This window comes from Plasmodium falciparum, assembly GCF_000002765.6.
Source record: "Plasmodium falciparum 3D7 genome assembly, chromosome: 1".
NCBI classification, from domain to species: Eukaryota; Apicomplexa; class Aconoidasida; order Haemosporida; family Plasmodiidae; genus Plasmodium; species Plasmodium falciparum.
In genome coordinates, this window is record NC_004325.2 from 290001 (window position 1) to 307500 (window position 17500).

At 18.6% G+C, this 17500-nt stretch overlaps 7 protein-coding genes across 7 annotated transcripts in view; 4 read left to right on the forward strand and 3 right to left on the reverse strand.

Annotated features, from left to right (window-relative positions):
* Nucleotides 1–385: 385 nt before the first annotated feature.
* PF3D7_0106900 (2-C-methyl-D-erythritol 4-phosphate cytidylyltransferase, putative) lies at nt 386–2590 on the forward strand (the record flags this gene model as incomplete). The annotated part of the gene is made up of 1 exon (XM_001350964.2): nt 386–2590. One exon carries the CDS (start codon nt 386–388, stop codon nt 2588–2590), a length of 2205 nt encoding a protein of 734 aa, XP_001351000.2.
* A 1051-nt stretch (nt 2591–3641) lies between these two features.
* Nucleotides 3642–4968, forward strand: PF3D7_0107000.1 (centrin-1; the record flags this gene model as incomplete). The annotated part of the gene is made up of 6 exons (XM_001350965.2): nt 3642–3765; nt 3960–4027; nt 4250–4336; nt 4433–4513; nt 4710–4769; nt 4882–4968. The coding sequence occupies 6 exons, from the start codon at nt 3642–3644 to the stop codon at nt 4966–4968; spliced, it is 507 nt and encodes a 168-aa protein (XP_001351001.1).
* Nucleotides 4969–5299: 331 nt separating this feature from the next.
* On the reverse strand, nt 5300–6931 carry PF3D7_0107100 (conserved protein, unknown function; the record flags this gene model as incomplete). The annotated part of the gene is made up of 1 exon (XM_001350966.1): nt 5300–6931. One exon carries the CDS (start codon nt 6929–6931, stop codon nt 5300–5302), a length of 1632 nt encoding a protein of 543 aa, XP_001351002.1.
* Nucleotides 6932–7361: 430 nt separating this feature from the next.
* On the forward strand, nt 7362–9397 carry PF3D7_0107200 (CCR4 domain-containing protein 3, putative; the record flags this gene model as incomplete). The annotated part of the gene is made up of 10 exons (XM_024473426.1): nt 7362–7535; nt 7644–7768; nt 7899–7992; nt 8114–8188; nt 8301–8480; nt 8556–8602; nt 8694–8739; nt 8850–8927; nt 9063–9181; nt 9322–9397. The coding sequence occupies 10 exons, from the start codon at nt 7362–7364 to the stop codon at nt 9395–9397; spliced, it is 1014 nt and encodes a 337-aa protein (XP_024328939.1).
* A 164-nt stretch (nt 9398–9561) lies between these two features.
* On the reverse strand, nt 9562–10868 carry PF3D7_0107300 (conserved Plasmodium protein, unknown function; the record flags this gene model as incomplete). Its single annotated transcript, XM_001350968.1, has 2 exons — nt 9562–10092; nt 10200–10868. 2 exons carry the CDS (start codon nt 10866–10868, stop codon nt 9562–9564), a joined length of 1200 nt encoding a protein of 399 aa, XP_001351004.1.
* A 2068-nt stretch (nt 10869–12936) lies between these two features.
* On the forward strand, nt 12937–13398 carry PF3D7_0107400 (ATP synthase-associated protein, putative; the record flags this gene model as incomplete). The annotated part of the gene is made up of 1 exon (XM_001350970.1): nt 12937–13398. One exon carries the CDS (start codon nt 12937–12939, stop codon nt 13396–13398), a length of 462 nt encoding a protein of 153 aa, XP_001351006.1.
* Nucleotides 13399–14361: 963 nt separating this feature from the next.
* PF3D7_0107500 (Niemann-Pick type C1-related protein) overlaps nt 14362–17500 on the reverse strand; it is a gene marked incomplete at both ends in the record, with an annotated part of 4896 nt that continues 1757 nt past the window's right edge. Inside the window, 4 exons of the mRNA XM_001350971.1 lie at nt 14362–14436; nt 14604–14733; nt 14876–14948; nt 15123–17500. The exon at nt 15123–17500 is cut by the window's right edge and continues 1757 nt beyond it. Of these exons, the coding sequence (XP_001351007.1) occupies nt 14362–14436; nt 14604–14733; nt 14876–14948; nt 15123–17500 (2656 nt within the window). The remainder of the gene's footprint in view (nt 14437–14603; nt 14734–14875; nt 14949–15122) is intronic.

Below are 17500 nucleotides of genomic sequence, written 5' to 3' on the forward strand. Positions count from 1 at the left end.
TATATGTTATACCATTTATATTTAAAAGGAAAACAGAATATTAAATATATAACAACACAATATATATATATATATATATATATATATTTATTTATTTATTTATTTTTATGTTAAATATGTTTGTGAAAAGGTATAAATGAAAATGTTTACCTGAAAAAAAAGAAAAAGAAAAAAATGAACCTTATTTTTTTTTTTCCTTGCATATAAGATTTGTTTAAGTATACATGATATTTTTTCATGTATTTAATGATGATTTTCAGTTTTTATCATATATGTTAAATTAATATGCTTATTTTTATTTATTTATTTTTTTTTTTTTTTATAAGAATGGCATAAATATATGCACACACAAAAAAAAAAAAAAAAAAATAATAATTTAGAAAGGATGCATTTTGTTCATACGTTTATTCGTTGTGTTCTACTTATTTATTTTATCAAATGGAATGGATATAATTTCCATATGTTAAAAAGACAATTTTTTAAAAATGGTAAGAATATTATAGAGAGAAGTATCAGAAAATGTAAAAAAAATAATTTTAGTAAATCGTATCATTCAATTGTATATATAAAAAATGGAGTCACTCAATATATGTGTAAAAATAAAAAAAGAGGGAGAGGAGAACAAAAAAAAAATATAATAATAAATAATAAATATCTATTCCTTCTTAATAATTTCATCGATAAAAATAAAGATAAAACTTATTTATCTACATCATTAGAAAGAAAATATTTGAAAAATCAAAAGGACGATGCCCACAAAATTTGGAAAAATAGAATAAAGAATTACAAAAGCATTAATATATATATGAGTAAGATAGAAGAAAAATCAACTAAAGAGATAGAAAATAAAGATGATATATTAAATAAGGACAATATAAATAATAAACATATATATGATAATAACAAAGAAAATGATATATTTAATAAATATAATACAAAACAATATGAAAAAATAATAAAAAAGAAAAATATTCATTCTATATTATTATGTGGAGGTATAGGAAAAAGAACTGAATTGATCGGTCCTAAGCAATTTTTAAAATTAAATGATATACCTCTGTTTATATATTCATTTAATTTGTTTATAAAATGTAATTTAATAAAATCTCTTACTTTAGTATGTGATAAAAAACATTTTTCATGTATCATCCACAGTATAAATGTGTATAATCAACTTCTTTTAAAAAGAAAAATGATAAACTCCTTTTTAAAAAATGGAAACGATAAATTAAATATAAATCTGAAGGAATGTGATCAAGATGAAAAAGACAACATAAAAGATTTCTCTTCCCAAAAAATTAATTTAGGAGAAAATCATTTTAATGATGATAGTAATATAATAGATTATATACACAAAAATACATACATTATATATGATAATGAAAAAAATAAATGTATTCTAGATATGCAAGAACTATTAAATGATTTGTCAAAAGATATAAAGATAAGAAAGAAAAAAGAAATAAATGAAATAAATGAAAAACATGAAAAAAATGAAATACATGAAAAAAATGAAAAACATGAAAAAAATGAAAAAAATGAAAAAGATGAAAAAGATGAAAAAGATGAAAAAGATGAAAAAGATGAAAAACATATAATTCAAATAAAACAAAAACATATAAATGTCAATAGATATAAATTATTAAAAATTGTAGAAAGTGGAAAAGAACGATTAGATTCCTTTTTAAATGCTATGAAATCAATAGATATAGAATTAGATAGTCAAATGTATATTTACGAATTATTAAAAAAATATATCCAAGGGAAAAATAATAAGAATGATAATATATCATACGAATTTGAAGATGTTAATATAAACAAATGTAATAAAAATTATAATTCAAATAATGATAGTATGCAAAATAACAATATTAAAGACAAAAAAGAAGAAAAAAAAAAAAAGATACATATAACAAATATTTTAATACATGATGGTGCTCGTCCTTTCTTATCAGAAATTGATTTCTTTAATTTAATTTATTATTCCACTTTAGATAAAAATGTTATATTAGGTTCAAAAGCTACAGATACTATAAAATTGATACAACATGAAGAAGAAAATAAAAAAAAGACAACTAGCCCTTTTATTAAAAAAACTATAGATAGAGATACCATATTCCAAGCACAAACACCACAAATATTTGATAGTAAAACGTTGCATAATAATATATTAACATATATACTTCCAATGAAAAATAATGAAAAAAAAATAAAACAAACAAATATAAATATTATAAATGATAATAATTATCCCAACAGTGAACAACAACATAATAAACAATTTACGGATACCTCTTCTTTATATCAATATTTTAATAAATCAAAAAAAAAAAAAATTTTTGTGTTACAATCAAATTTTCCTAATTTTAAAGTAACTACACCAGAAGATGTTTTACATTCATTTTTTCTTATGAAATATATTTATAATTATAAATTTATTGATATAGAAGAAAGTATATTTAAAGATGAATATATAAATTCCCATTCAAGTTATATATTAAAAAAGCAGTTTAATAATTTCTTTTTCTATGATGCTTTAAATGAAAAACAAAAAATACTATATCACAAATTTTATTATTCTTCAAAATGAAATGATAAATTTTTAGTATATTATATATATATATATATATATATATATATATATATATATATATAAATATATACATCGCATTCTTAAATTCGATATGAATATGTTTCCTTTTTTTTTTTATATTTTAAAAGAGAAATATTTTCAATGTTTAGGAATATGTGATATTGCCCATTCAGGCATCACATATAATATATATATATATATATATATATTTATTTATTTATTTATTTATTCATTTATTTTATTTTTTTGTTCTTAATCATTAATTAATATATATATATATATATATATATATATACAATTTTGTCAGTATTATATTTTTTATATTTTCAATTTTTTTTTTTTTTTGTCACCTTAAAAAGACAAACCATATATAAATTTTTATTGTATAAAAAAAATATATATATATTAAATGAGTCGTATAACATATATAAGAATAAATTTGTTATATGTACAAGGCATATTATAATATATAATATATATATATATATATTATAAGCATTTCCTTTTGAATATACAAATAATAAAAAAAGTATATATAATATTTATTAACTCGTTACCCTCTTTTTTTTTTTTTTTTTTTTTTTTTAATTTATAATATTTCCTTATTCTCACCTGTAATTATTAATTTTTATTTTCAGAAGAATAATACATTAGGAAGCACTTTTATTTTTTTTTTTTTTTTTCCTTTTTTTAAAAAAAAAAAAGAGCAAATTTAATTATTGTGTATACGGAATATATTAATTATATGATATCATTAAATATATACAAATAAAATTATATAATAATTTAAGGAATACACACAAGAAAAAAATAAGAAGAAATATATTATTATAATATATATTATGTATCATTTAAAAACACCTAATTAAGAAAGTGTATATATATATATATATATATATATAAGAAAGAATATAATATAATAAAATTCAGAATAAAAAATATACATATTTTTATCTCATATTGTAATTTTTTATACATAAACTTCTTTATATATATATATAATATATATTTATTTTTTATTTTCTCAACTACCATAAAGTGTAAAAAGATGAGCAGAAAAAATCAAACTATGATAAGGAACCCTAATCCTCGAAGTAAAAGAAACGAATTAAATGAAGAACAAAAATTAGAAATTAAGGAAGCTTTTGATTTATTTGATACAAACGGCACTGGTAAATAATAAATAATAAATAATAAATAATAAATAAGCAAATAAACAAATAAATAAATAAATAAATATATATATATATATATATATATATATGTACATATATTTATTTATTTATAATACCCTTATTTAAATATCAACAATTAAATGATTTAATGTTGTCCATATTTTGTAATTATTTTTTTTTTTTTATTTTAGGAAGAATTGATGCAAAAGAATTAAAAGTTGCAATGAGAGCTTTAGGATTCGAACCAAAAAAAGAAGATGTAATTTTTCATAAATAAAATAAAAACAAAAAAAAATTATATACATATATATATATATATATATAGACACACATCATGTTTATCATATTATATATTGCAAAATAAAATCATAATTAAAAAAGAAAAACAAAGGAATTTTTTTTTTATATCTTTACAATATATAACATAATTTTAATAAATTCATGTTTATCTTTTACACTTTATATATTTATTTTATTTAAGATAAGGAAAATAATATCTGATGTTGATAAAGATGGATCTGGTACAATTGACTTTAATGACTTTTTAGACATTATGACAATAAAAATGGTACTACCCTAAAAATAATAAATAATAAAATATGATATACACATTTATATGAACATATATATATATATATATATATATATATATATATCTTATTAGAGTGAAAGAGATCCTAAGGAGGAAATACTAAAAGCTTTCCGATTATTTGATGATGATGAGACTGGAAAAATCTCCTTCAAAGTATTAACTCATTTATTAAATTAAATACATCAAATTGTATCTTTTGTTTGTTTGGTTGTTTATTTGTTTATTTATTTATTTATTTTTAATTTTTTTTTTTTTTTTTTTTTTTTTTCATGTTAGCTAGCTAAAATATAACTAGCTATTTTTTATATTTATTATTATATTATTATTTTTTTTTTTTTTTTTTGTATAGAATTTAAAACGTGTAGCAAAAGAACTTGGAGAGAATATTACTGATGAGGAAATTCAAGAAGTAAAAAAGGAAAAAATGGAAATACACAAAAATATATATTTTATAATATATATATATATTTATATATACATATCATATATATAATTTTTTCATTTTATTTTTTATACAACAGATGATAGACGAAGCAGACAGAGATGGAGACGGAGAAATTAATGAAGAAGAATTTATGAGAATTATGAAAAAGACCAACTTATTTTAAATGTTTTTTTTTTTTTTTTTTTTTATTTATTGTTATACATCTTACTACTTATAATATAATATAGTATGAATAATAATAATTTACAAAAAAAAACACAAAAAAAAATAAATGTTTTATTCTTTTGACAAATATTTTATTATTAAACATTTTCCCTTTTGAAAATAAAAAAAAAAAAAAAAAAAAAAAAAAAAAAAAATTATATATATCTATTAATATATATATATATATATATATATATATATATATTTATTTATTTATTTATTTATTTATCTATTTATCTATGTGTAATTTCCTTATAATATTCCTATTTTTATCGATAAAATTATTATTCCTATTTCTTTTCCCTCTCAAATTTGATTTCATCTCCAATGTGAATTCTTTTTTTTTTTTTTTTGAATTGCTTTTTCCTTGGGTAAGAAAATTGTTCAGGAGCATTTTCTTCGATTTGGTTAATTCTGGCATCTAGTTTATCTAGTAAGGCTTCATCAAATATTAATAGATTTTCATAGATCTTTTTAATAATTTTGAGATATTGTAATTTTAAATCATGTAGTATTAGTTGTATGCTTATGGAAAAGTCTACAAATAAATGAATATCTCTAATTTTCAAGAAGGCAAAAGACCAAATAATTTTCACAATAACATCATTTCTATCTTTTGAATATATATAATTTTTATTTTGAATTAAGTACCTAATATAAGGAATTAATAAAATGAATAATTCTTTAATACATGTCTCGTTATGTTTAATCTTTGCCAGACTATATATTAATTTATATAACATAACATTTGATAATGTATTAATACTAAATTTGGATTTGTTATTATTTTCATTATTATTACAAGGATATTTTTTTCTGTTTCTTAAATTATTATTATTATTAATATTATCGTTGTTGTCATTTTTGATCATGCCCAAGTTCATCCTTCCGTTCATGATGCTGCTATCATTTTTGTGTGTTAGAACTATGTATGTACCTTTATCACTTAAATTATTTTGTAAAAAATTCCTTTTTGCATTTTTTTTTTTTTCTTTATTATTGTCGATACTTTTAATATATATAGGTTTTTTTTTTTTATCATCATTACGTATAATATCAAATGAGATTTTTAATTTATTGGTTATTTTTTTATCAAAATGTTTAATGTTTTTATTTTCTTTTATAACATTAAATATAACATAATTTAAAAATTCATTTAAGTTGTCTTGATTCTTTTTAAAATTACAATTAAGTATTGCAATATTATATATAATATCGGTTAAATAATATAAAGAAAAATAATGTAAATGATTATGTATAATATGTTGAAATAATATTTCTATACTATTTCTATCTCTTAATTCTGCATATTTATTAAAGAAAAAAAATATATTTTGTGGTTCGAAATTTAATATATTCTTTAGAATTTTATCATTTGATTCTTTATATAATGAGGATGTTAATTTTATTTTATTTCTATCTTTTAATTCTTTATCAAATTCTTTATTCTTTTTATTTTTAATGAAATAATTTAAAAAAAGTGTGCAGTCATAGATATTGAATTTTTCAATTTTACTATCTTTTATGATATTTAATAAGTTTATATTATTCTCGTAATTATTCTTCTCATTAACTTCTTCATAAAATACAGACTTCTTATAAGCTCGACTATTAATGTTATGACTAAAATGTTTATGATTACAAAGATATATATAATTATAATATTTATTTCCACAATCATATATATTATTATAATATATATGACTAAAATATTTATTACCACAAGGATATATATGATTATCACTTTTCATATTTACATTTTTTAAATATATTTTTGTTATCTTATGCATATCATTTTTATTTTCCTTCTCCACAATTCCCTCTTGGCCATATTTACTTTTCATAAAACTAAAAAATTTTCCTCTTTGTACTCTTATAGAATTTAAAATAACTACATTATATTGCTTCCTCGATTTTATCATGATAAGGATGTGAATTACTCAAAGGAAGTAATCATATCAAAAAATAAAAAAAAAAAAAAAAAAATATATATATATATATATATATATATATAAACATTAAATCCTAAAGTCATTTGTCAAAAAAATAAATAATATATATTTTTTTTTATTATTAAGATTATTTTTATATATATTTACATTGTAACACACATGAAATATATATATATATATATATATATATATATATATATATATATAAATTTATTTATATATACATACTTATTAAAGAACCTGTTTATTATGTTTACACTTACCCTTTTTTATAATTATAAATGTAACGATGTACTTTTAAAAGTTTCCTTCCTCCTATATATATGTGTATATATTTATATTTATTTATTTATATTTATATAATTTGTTCTTTTTTATTGTTGTAATAAAAAAGAGTAAGATGTTTAAAGGGAATAAAATAAGAGTAGGAACAATAAATATTTTTAATAGCGCTTGGTATACAATCAAAGAAAAACTTTCAGTTTATCCTTTTGAATATAATTATAATATAGATCGAAAAAATCTACTCTATAAACATTTCTTTTATAATAAATTGGATATTATTTGTTTACAGGTCCAAATTAAATAAATATAAAATATATATTATAAATATATAATATATATATATATATTATGAACACCTTATATTTATTTATCAAATGAAACACATATTTTTTTATAGGAAGTAGATTCCTTTATGATTAATGATTTAAAAAAAAAATTCTTTGATCATGATTTTATCTTACATACTCCTGAACATGTTAATACAAAGTCGCCAAAAAGTAACAACTGTTGTATAGCCTATAAGTAAAAAAAAAAAAAAAAAATAAAATAAATAAATAAATAATTATATATTATATATATATATATATATATATATATATATATATATATATTAATGTTATATTTACACATATGTGCATTTTTTATATTTTAGAAAATGCTTCAAATTGATAGGAGAAAAACAATTCGATACTGAAACTTCTGTGATTAAAAATTTGATCAAGTATTCGTCTGAAAGTGGTTGCGAAGTATAGTTAAAAAGAAAATAATATATAATCTTATCCTCTATAAAGGAATAATATATATACATATATAAATATATATATATATATATATATATATATATATATATATTATTTTATATTTTAGATACAAGATGCTTTTTTAAGAGAACTTTCAAAAAGGAAAAGTATAGCAAATATGGTTATTCTAGAGTTATCAAAAGTATGCTTAATAACAATATACCTATTAAATAATACACATATATATATATATATATATATATATATTTTTTTTTTTTTTTTTTTTTTTTTTTTATATTTTTTATTATTCAAAGCAAACATACTTAGGAATTTGTAATTGTCATATTCATTGGAATCCATTATATCCTGATATAAAATTATATCACGCATATTTAATCATAAGAGATTTCTATGAATTTATACAAAACACTGTTCAAGATATTCCTTTTATTCCTTTATTATTAATAGGAGATTTTAACTCAACTCCTCATATAGTAAATATACAAAATGTATTATATATAGAAACCTTAATTATTTTTATATTGATTTATTTTATTATATTTCCTCAGGATCATAAAAAGGAAGATGAAATTATTCAAGCAAGTGGTGTATATGAGTAAGAGATTTTAAAGAAAAATCTAAGAAAGTGGATAATAAGTTATATATATATATATATATTTATATTTATTTATTTATTTCAATTTTAGACTCATAACAACTGGAAGAATATCAAAAAATCACGCACACCATCCAGTAATATATATATATATATTTATTTATTTATTTATTTGATTGTTTTTATTTTTTATAACTCATATGAAATTTATATTTTATCAGTCGTTATATATTTCATCTCATTATAGGCACGATTAAGAAAAAGTGAAGCTTTTTATTCTTATCCAGAATTAAAAATCCCTCCCTTTAAAAGTGTATTCAAAGAGGTAATCATATCAAAAATATAAAATAAATATACAAATAAAAAAGAAGTACTTTTCAAAATAATATATACAACATATATATATATATATATATATATATATATATATATATATAAGCATCTTTATTTTTACATGTAGATAAATGGTAAGGAACCAGAATTTACCAATAAAACACCGTCTTTTGAAGGATGCATAGATTATATTTTTTACAAAGAACTTATACCTATATCAACGGAAACAATTCCAAGAAACTTAAAGTATGTTGGATAGTTTTACAATTATAAATAAAAGATTATACATGTACTAATCCTTTCATATAATATATATATATATATATATATATATATATAACATTTTTGTGTGTATTTTATTGTTGCTTTTTTTCTTTTCATTGTAGGGATATCAAAATGTTACCAAATGAGCATTTCCCATCAGATCATATAATGCTGACATCAGAGTTTTTTATTGTTTGAAAAAAAAAAATATATTAAAATAAAAAATATTAACAATAATGAAAATATATATATATATATATATATATATATATATATGTAAACGTTTTTATATATTTTTCTTACGCCTTTTATATATTATATATATATATATATATATATATATATATATTTTTTTTTTTTTGTTATTTTTTTGCATATCTTATGTAAATTTTATCTTTCTCCTTTTTAACACAAGATGAACCCTCTTGTACATAATCCTTACTACATTTACATATTTCCAATATATGATATGTATTACTTCCAACAGTTATCATATCATCAATGTCATAATTTATAGCATTGTATTCTAAGTTAGCTACGAAACTTGTTTTATTTCGTTCTTCCTCCTCTTCCTTATTCAATAGCAATCTATCAAATACACCACTATCATTGTATTCTACATTATTGTAAAATTGTGTTATCTCTTTTTCTTTATTATACAATTTCTCTAGTTTACATGTTGAATTATTACCACAAAATGAGCACACCTTTGGGGGTACACACCTATAGGTCAATTCATAAAAAATATAATTTTTACGTTTTTTATCATCCTCTTTATATAAATCTTCTATATGTGTATTGCATATAACTCTTTGTGAACAATAGAAAGAAATATATTCAGGGTTAAGGTTGTGAAATTCTTTGTTGTAATTAATACCCACCAACTTTTCAACCTATCAGAAGAATTGTAAAATGTGTAAAAATAAAACATAGTAAAAAAAAAATATATATATATAAATTTATTTATTTATTTTTTTTTTTTTTTTTCGTTAAAAATTACCTGAACAGTCAGGTAATTTTCACATTTTAAAAAAGCTAGCTGTTCATAATTAAAAACATATTTGAATTCATTACTTTCTTGTTGTTTTTGATTTTTATATTTTAAATCTTCACATATATAATAAACTGTAATTTTATGTCTAATGTTATTATTTTTATTTCTTTTTAGATCATCTGTGTCTATAATTTTCAAGTGTACAATTTTATTTTGATCAACGAAGGTTTTATTTTTACTTAATTGTATCGTGAAAAGGCAAGACAATCCATTATTGCAAAGATTTTGAAATATATTTGAAATATTTTCTTGTTTATATGATGTAGAAAGTAATACAGCTAAAATTCTTAAATTCAATTGATTAGGTTGATTATGGTAAATTTGTTGGCATATTAATTTTATATTGTGTAACGTAAAGTGTTCATTGGGTTTTTCTAAATTTAAGGAATGTTCATAATAAAGATCATTAGTGGAGTGTCTTATGTTTCTGGTATTTTCTGCAATTGGTAATTTACTAAATTTTTTCATATTATATATATTTTCTTCATTTATACTGTTGTTCGTTTGATACATATATAAATGATTTTGTATAAGAGTGGAAGGGTTTATGGATATAATAATATCTGAGGAATATAAGAGGATAAAAAGGAGAAAACATTTTATAAACTGTATCATTTAATTAAATATGTATATATATTCATGTATGTATATATTTTGTATTCATTTGTCACATATAATAGATAGGAAGTCACTACATAATTGTGTATAGGATATTGAAATATAAAAAATAAGACAATGGAAATAAAAAAAAATTAAAAAAAATAAAAAAAAATAAAAAAAAATTGACATACTAAAATATTTAATTTTGTGACATTATTATATAAACGCATTATTTAAAATATAAATAATTTTATATAATTTTAAAATTGTATATTTTTTAATTTTTTATTTTTAATTTTTTTTTTTTTTTTTTTTTTTTTTTTTTGGTATGGAACGACAATTTTCTAATGAAACATGCAAAATAAAATTTTATATTTTGGGAGACATAAAGTAATAAATAATAAACGAGGTTATAATAAACATGTACTGTTGGTTATGTTTCTCCGTATTGTTAATAAAGATGTTATATATATATATATTTTTTTTTTCGTGTAATATTATTAAAAATATAAAATTTGTTTTCATATAATAAATAATATGATTAAATATATTAAATCAATGTAAAGTAAGAAATATATACACATATAATATATATGTGTTTTGAAAAAATACCAAGTGATATTTTTAACAATAAAATTTGAAATGCATAAATAAATAAATAAATATATAAATATATAAATATAAAAATATATAAATATATAAATATATATGTTTTTATATTTATATATATATATTTTTTTTTTTATTCCTCTTTTTTGTGAGAACAAAAAATATATATTTATCTACAACGGATTTAATTATAAGGATATATAATTACATAAATATTTATATAATCAATGCCCATGTAAATTTTTAATTCATTAATAAAATATAAATGCATTCAAAAAAAAGGAAGAGAGATAAAAAAAAAAAAAAAAAAAAAAAAAAAATTATAAGATAAAAACAATTACACAATTTACACCTTGTTGTTGTAAATAGTTAACACAAATTTTAAGGATACAATTAAAATATATAACAAATTAAAAGTTGGAATTAATCATCAATCCATATTTTATATAAGAGCACATATATATATATATATATATATATATATATATATATATATTATTTTATTGTTTTATAATTTGAACATTTCAAAAAAAAAAAAAAAATTTTAAGTTAATATTATATAATACAATTTATCTTATTGTATCATTATGGTACGTTTGAATTATTTTCCCTATGTCCCTTTTTTTCTTGGGAAAAAGAACTGAAAAGGTGTCTTAATTTTTTTTTAATTTTTTTTTTTTTCTCTATATATAATATATAAAAAGATGAATTTCATTTTTAAGTCAGTCTTACGAATATCATTTGTACAAAAAAAATAAAATAAAATAATAAAATAAATTTATTTTACAGATATTATACTTGTATAAATATATTTTTATATATTCACGTATGTTATTAATTTTGAGATATATATATATATATATATATTGTATAAATGTTAAAATTATTCATGTAATAATAAATTATATAAAGGATTTCATTTATCAAAATAAGAAAAAAATAAACCCTAAAGATATTCATATCACTAAAATATTAAAAGTGTATATATTATATATATATATATAATATATATGTATGCATATTATCATATTTGATGTGTATATCAAATTTTTCTTTTTTTTTTCCGGTTGAATTTATAAATATATAATATATAAATATATATATATATATATATATATATATATATTTTAATAAATAAAAATGTAAATGATGAAATAATTGATACGTTTTTGATATTAGCACTTAAAAATTTTTATTACGTTATTTTTAATTTTTTGTGTTATATGTATAAATAATTATAAATATGTATATATATGATATAAATTTTATATTATTGAAACCCTGTAACATAAATTAAAAAAAAAAAAAAAAAGAATGAAAAAAATAAAATTATAATATAATTTATCATACATATTAAATATTATTATATATATATATATATATAATATATGTATGTATGTGTTTATTTATTTATTAATTTATTTCGTGGTTTATTACTTGGGCAATATTTATAAAAATTCGTTTTAAATAAAAAATGTATAGAAGATATGTTTGGAATAGCATATTTCGAGATATAAATTATCGTTTGAAGAAAATTTATCATTCTTTTTATTATGCTCAGAGTCATATAAAATATGTCATGTTAATATTATTTCCTGCTATTATATGGACAACTAGATATCGAGCTGATACACAGCTAGGATATTTTTTTTATATTAATGACGAGAAATTATATCCATCTTATAGACATAATATAATCAAGAAAAAAATGAAATGGAAGAATGGATCCAAATTTTATTTAGATGACAACGTAACAGTAAAAGATGCGAAACGTATTATATATCAAGGAGAAGAAAATATTCCTGAAAAAATAAAATTAGGATGTAAAGGGAGAATAATGGATGACAATGATAATTTGGCTATGGCTGTTCGTGCCTTTTGTAAGAGAGACCCAAAAGTTATTATATGGCAAGATGAACACTCACAATATTTATGAATAAATATTAAATGACAAAAAAAAAAAAAAAAGGGGTTTCAATACCAAAAGGATTATACATAAAAAAAAAATTAAATATATATATATATATATATATATATAAATGTATGTATGTATGTATGTATATATGTATGTATGTATATATGTATGTATGTATGTATATATGTATGTATGTATATATGTATGAATGTATATATGTATATATGTATTTATGTATTATGTATGTGTCTGGTTTTTCTTATATATATTTAGTTTGGTAGTTTCAACATATTCAAACACCAAATGTAGACCTATACATTATTTATTTGTTATTTTTTTCTTTATTTATTTGATATATATTTTTTATTTTTTTCTTTATTTATTTGATATATATTTTTTATTTTTTTCTTTATTTATTTATTTGATATATATTTTTTATTTTTTTATTTATTAATTTTTTATTTTTATTCAAAATATTTTTTTATTTGCTTAAAATTTCAAATGAAAAAAAAAAAAAAAATGAAAAGTTTTAAAATACAAGTAAAAAAATATATAACTTGAAAAAAAAAAAAAAATAAATAGAAGAAATTAAAAATATTACGAAACGTATTGTATGGTCTACCTGTTATATATATATATATATATATATTAATTTAAAAAAAAAAAAAAAAAAAAAAGAAGAATAAATATAAATTTAAAGATATAAAATATATATATTATTATAATATATACAAATAAATAAATAAATATATATGTATGTGTATATATATATATACACTGTTAAGAAAATATATATTTAATTAAAATTTTCAAAAATCAAAATAATACATATAATTATCATATATATATTATTTTCCTTTTTTTTTTTTTTTTTTTGGAATTTTTTCTTAATAAGAATTTTGAATTTAAAAACGGAAACGGCAAAATCATTTATTTTAATTTGTTCTTTTTTTTTTTTTTTTTTTTTTTTTTTTTTAAATTTAATTAATGTAGTGGGCCAAAACTGGAAAGAAGTACTGGCAAGAACATGGAAGAGAAAGTTATAGAAAAGAATAGAACCTACAAAAGGGAAATAAAATATAAATAAATAAATATATATAAATATATATATATATATATATATATGGAATACATAATATTAATAACATATTTACATTTACATTTACATTTACATTTACATTTACATTTACATTCACTTATATTAAACTTTTTTTATAATGCCTTACCAAGCTTAATGTTTGGAAAAATATGACTGTAAAATCTTTATTTGAAAAAAATAAGGTACTAATAACAAACCAGGTTGACAAACCACTATGTAATACAGGACCTATCATTAGGTGCAAGCTTTCTTTCATTCTGAAATAAAAATAAATAAAAAATAAAAAAAAAATAAATAAATAAATATATATATATATATATATATATAAAATATTTGTGATGTATCAAAAAAGATATAACATTTTTTATACATAAAAAATTATAAATTTTCGTATCTTACTTTTCATCTCTTGTTCTTCCCATGCTGTGTGAAAATGCTTGAACAATGTGTGAGGTATGGTCAATGGAGAAACCTAAAATATAAAAAAAAAAAAATATAAACATGTAAAATAAAAAATATACAAACATTATGGTCACATATATTGCGTCCAAAAAAAAAAAAAAAATTCCTTCACGTATATAATATATTATATATATATATATTTTTTTTTTTTTTTTTTTTTTTTTTTTTTTTTTTCTTCACTAACCCACTGACAAGACCAATATAACCATGGATATAATATTCATCGTAATTCCACATAAACACATAAATCCGAATATACATAAATCAATAAGGAAAATGATCAAAGCTATAATTACACAAGAATAGAAACCCTTAATAATATAAGCTGTTACAACAAGAATGGTGAGGATAGTAATTCCTAGGTTAATTAGAGTTACTTCGATAATAGATTCGTCGGTTTCGTTGAATATGGAACTTAAATGGAAACATACCATTTGTACATTATGATTTTCTAACTTTGTAATTTGTTTACATGCCTTTAACCATTTAGACGAAATTTCTGAATCATCTACATTTTTTTGGAAATAATGAAAACGCCATGCAACTAATTTTCCGTTTAAGAATACAAAATCATTTTTGAATAAGTTTCCTACAAAATCTTTTTTTAACCAATTAGCAAAAATTTCATAAAATTCTTGTGGGTTTTCTTTTCTTAAGCTTGATTTATTTTTATTTAAAAAAAATGTAAAACCATTTGCTACTGATGTAACAAATTCTTGTGATTCTAATGTATTATGCATATTTATTAACTCTTCTTGTAAATTTGTATTTTCCCAATGTACATTTTTATTTATTTTTGGACTATTCATTATTTGACGATCTGTTAAATCTGAATAAAGAAATGATGATGCAGCTTCTTTTGTATTTTTTTCTAAACCTCTATATTTATTTATAAAATGTTTATCAAAATAATATACTTCAATAAAATCACCAAAATCGGGGAAATATTTTATTTTCGCTGTTGTAAATCTACGAACATATGAATCTACAGGAAATGCTTTATCATATTTTATTCCTTTCTTCATTAAAGTACATCCATATATAGACATTGCTATAATTATTGTAAACATTATATATACTATAGTCTTACCAAATCTTGATGATAAAAATGGTACATAATAATTTTTTACTAACGATCTAAAATATTTTCCTATATTTCCTTTTGGTTCTTCATATATATATTTATAAAATAATGCATTATCATGTGAACTTAATAAATATATATTTTTATCATGTCCATTTATAAATTGTTGTGTATCCTTAGTAGCTAATTCGGTAGAATTATTATTAAATTTATTCGTATTATTACTATTATTATTAATTTCATTCGAAGATAATAAAATATTTTTATTATTACTATTTATAATATCATACGTATCATCATGTATCATATCACTTTTTTTTATATCTTTCACATTTTTTTTAGAAGATTTTATTTCTTTTTTATTATCTTTTAAATCCGTCTCATTATATACCATAGTCGTTTTATTTAATACTTCATTTGATGATGGATTTGGAAGAGAACTACTTTGTAAATCGTTATATGAAGAATCATAACCACTACTTTTTATTACATCTCCTCTATCTAATAATATATTTTCATTAGGTTTTATTGTAATATCATTAAAAACATCATTAAGTATATTAATTTTGTTTTTATCTTTTTCTTCTTTATATTCTTCATCACTTGATGGTCTATTGTTTATAATAGCACCATCTTTTTTATCATTATCATATTTTAATTTACTACTTTTAATATTATTCATTTTATACTTATCATTTGTTTTTTCATCCAAATTTTCATAATACACATCTAATTCATTATCTTCTCCCTTCTTCGATACTAACGTAACATTGTTATTATTTTTTTTTTGCTTTTTCCCTAAAATATCCTTTTTCTTATTATCATCTTTATTATAATAGCCTCCTCCTTCTTCATCTTCTTTGTTTATATATGCATCATCCTTTTTAATATTTCTTTTCTTTACATCTTCCATAGATACAATTTTTGATGGATTCGGGAAACCATCTTCATTCACATTATTAAGATTGCTGCTCATACCATTATTTGATGCATATACCAATGCTGCATTTTTTTTTTTTTTATTTATAGATTCTTCAAATAAATATAAATTATGTATCCATTCATATATGGATATATTTTCATAATCATCTTCATTATTTTTTACTTCTAAAGATAGATCTTTCTTTTTCTCATCATTATCATTATCACCGTCATCATGAATATTATTTTCCTTATTTTCTTTTTTGTTTTTCTTAGAGCTCTTCATAAAAATAGATCTAAACAAATGAAAGGTTCCGGTGAATATATTTCTTTTTTTCTTTTCTAATTTCGCTTCTATACATAGAAAACTCAACAAAAAGGTTAAGACCATGAGATATCCAAAAAAAAGGGAGCTAGCGGTAAATAACGAAAATGCACATATTGAATAAAAGGGAGATATGGCACTTATTAAAAAGGCTATAATATTTGTTAATGTCGTAACAGTAATCGCTAGGGCACTGTCTTTTAAACACATTTGTATTCTCTTCTTATTATCC